Below are 1,569 nucleotides of genomic sequence, written 5' to 3' on the forward strand. Positions count from 1 at the left end.
CGCTGCTGCTGCTGCTGCTACCGCTGCTGCCCTCCGGGGCCCCGGCGGCACCGAGGAACTGGGGAGCCCCATTGCTCAGCAGCATCATCTCCTCCAGCTTAGGGTAGTTGTCCATGGTGGGCGAATGAGGAAAGGAGCCAAAGGGGTCGGAGATCTGCAGCGGGGACATCAGCTGCATCTCGGCCTTGGCTGCCGCCATCCCGGACCGGCGGGCTGGAGAGCTGGTGTTGGGGCGGGTGGGCGCAGCCGGGGACCGAAGCTGCGGGGGACACCTCTCGGGGGCTTGGCCAGGTCACATGCGGGGCGCGGGGCACACTGTGGAGAGCGCAGGCGGGGTCCGCAGGCTCGCCCTCGCCGCCGGCCGGTGTAGACGCGGCGCTGCTACCGAGGCTGGGGTAGGGGCCGGTCCTGCGGCGGCGGAAGCTGGCGGCGGCGGCGGCTGGCGGCGGCGGCTCCCCAAGTTCTGCGCGCTGGGATCTCTCGCGACTCCCCGGATCCGCCTCTATTTGAAGGGTCTGGAACGGCATGGACCCGCCTCCGTCGTGACGTACATGGCCATATATGGGAGGCAGGAAGCCCTAATATGGCAAGACCGGCCTGGAGGACCCGGAGTGACGTGAAGCCCCCTCTCCAAGAACTGTAGGCACTGCCATCCCGCAACCTGGGCCCCACGCCTGCTCCCGCACCCTAGGTGCCCAGGCTTCGAGGAAATTTAGTGCTCAAGCCGCAGCCGAGGACTCCCGGACCGAAGCTGCTCAGTAGTTCCCGGCGTTGCCCCCGCCTCTTCCCTCCGCCTTCTTCCCTCCTCCCGGAGCCGGAAGCAGCCAGGCCTTATCGGGGCGCTCCAAATAAGGCGCTGCCCAAATAAGGTTTGTTCCGGCGGGGGATCCTTCCTGCTCCTTATATGGCGTTTCCGGGTCTCTGCTTACTGCTCCCTGGCTCTCTCCCTCCTCCCTGGTTCCAAGCCGGGAGCCCAACGCGCGCGCTACAGCTGGGGACGCCCAGGCGGGGAGGGCTCCGGGCGCACCGCGGTTCCCCGGCGGGGACTGGGCTGGGAAAGCCCGGGCCCTGGGCGGGGGCGAGGGCGAGGAGGACTAGAGTTCTGCCACCGTCATCCAGGGCTCGCCCGCCCACCTCTGGGACCGTGGGAGCCGGGCGGGAGCGAAGGGGAGGAGTGGCTGGGCTGGCCAGGGCAGAGGCCGCCCAGGAGAGGCGGGGCCCTGACCCCTGGCCTCGATCAATGGCATGGTGCCTTTCCAGGTGTCGCGGTGGAAACTGAGGCTTAGAAAATAATAGCCAGATGGTTCCTGTGCAGTGCGATGGGCCACCTGCTTCTCCTCCATCTGCCAATGGAGTGGGGTTGTTGGGGCCTCGGGATCCCTCTCCGCCATCAGAACCGAAAGGCAATTCTCTGGTTCCCTCTGGGGAAGAGCCCACGCTTGGGTGGCTGGACAAGGGAAGCTGATTGTCTCTGGAGAAACCTGAGTCCTGTTCCCACTAGGAGCTAGTGGTCCTTGGGATGGTGGGAGACTGACCCACCTTTAACCAGAACAGGTGATCGGGGGCCAG

General features: G+C 66.8%; 1 protein-coding gene across 1 annotated transcript in view; it reads right to left on the bottom strand.

The window, feature by feature from the left end:
* EGR1 (early growth response 1) overlaps positions 1-468 on the bottom strand; it is a 3,952-nt gene extending 3,484 nt beyond the window's left edge. The window contains exon 1 of the mRNA XM_010844616.1: positions 2-468. Coding sequence (XP_010842918.1) covers positions 2-199 — 198 coding nt within the window. The 5' untranslated portion in view covers positions 200-468. The remainder of the gene's footprint in view (position 1) is intronic.
* Positions 469-1,569: the final 1,101 nt, after the last annotated feature.

The sequence above is a fragment of the Bison bison genome, unplaced genomic scaffold (assembly GCF_000754665.1).
Source record: "Bison bison bison isolate TAMUID 2011002044 unplaced genomic scaffold, Bison_UMD1.0 scf7180017864203, whole genome shotgun sequence".
NCBI lineage: Eukaryota > Metazoa > Chordata > Mammalia > Artiodactyla > Bovidae > Bison > Bison bison.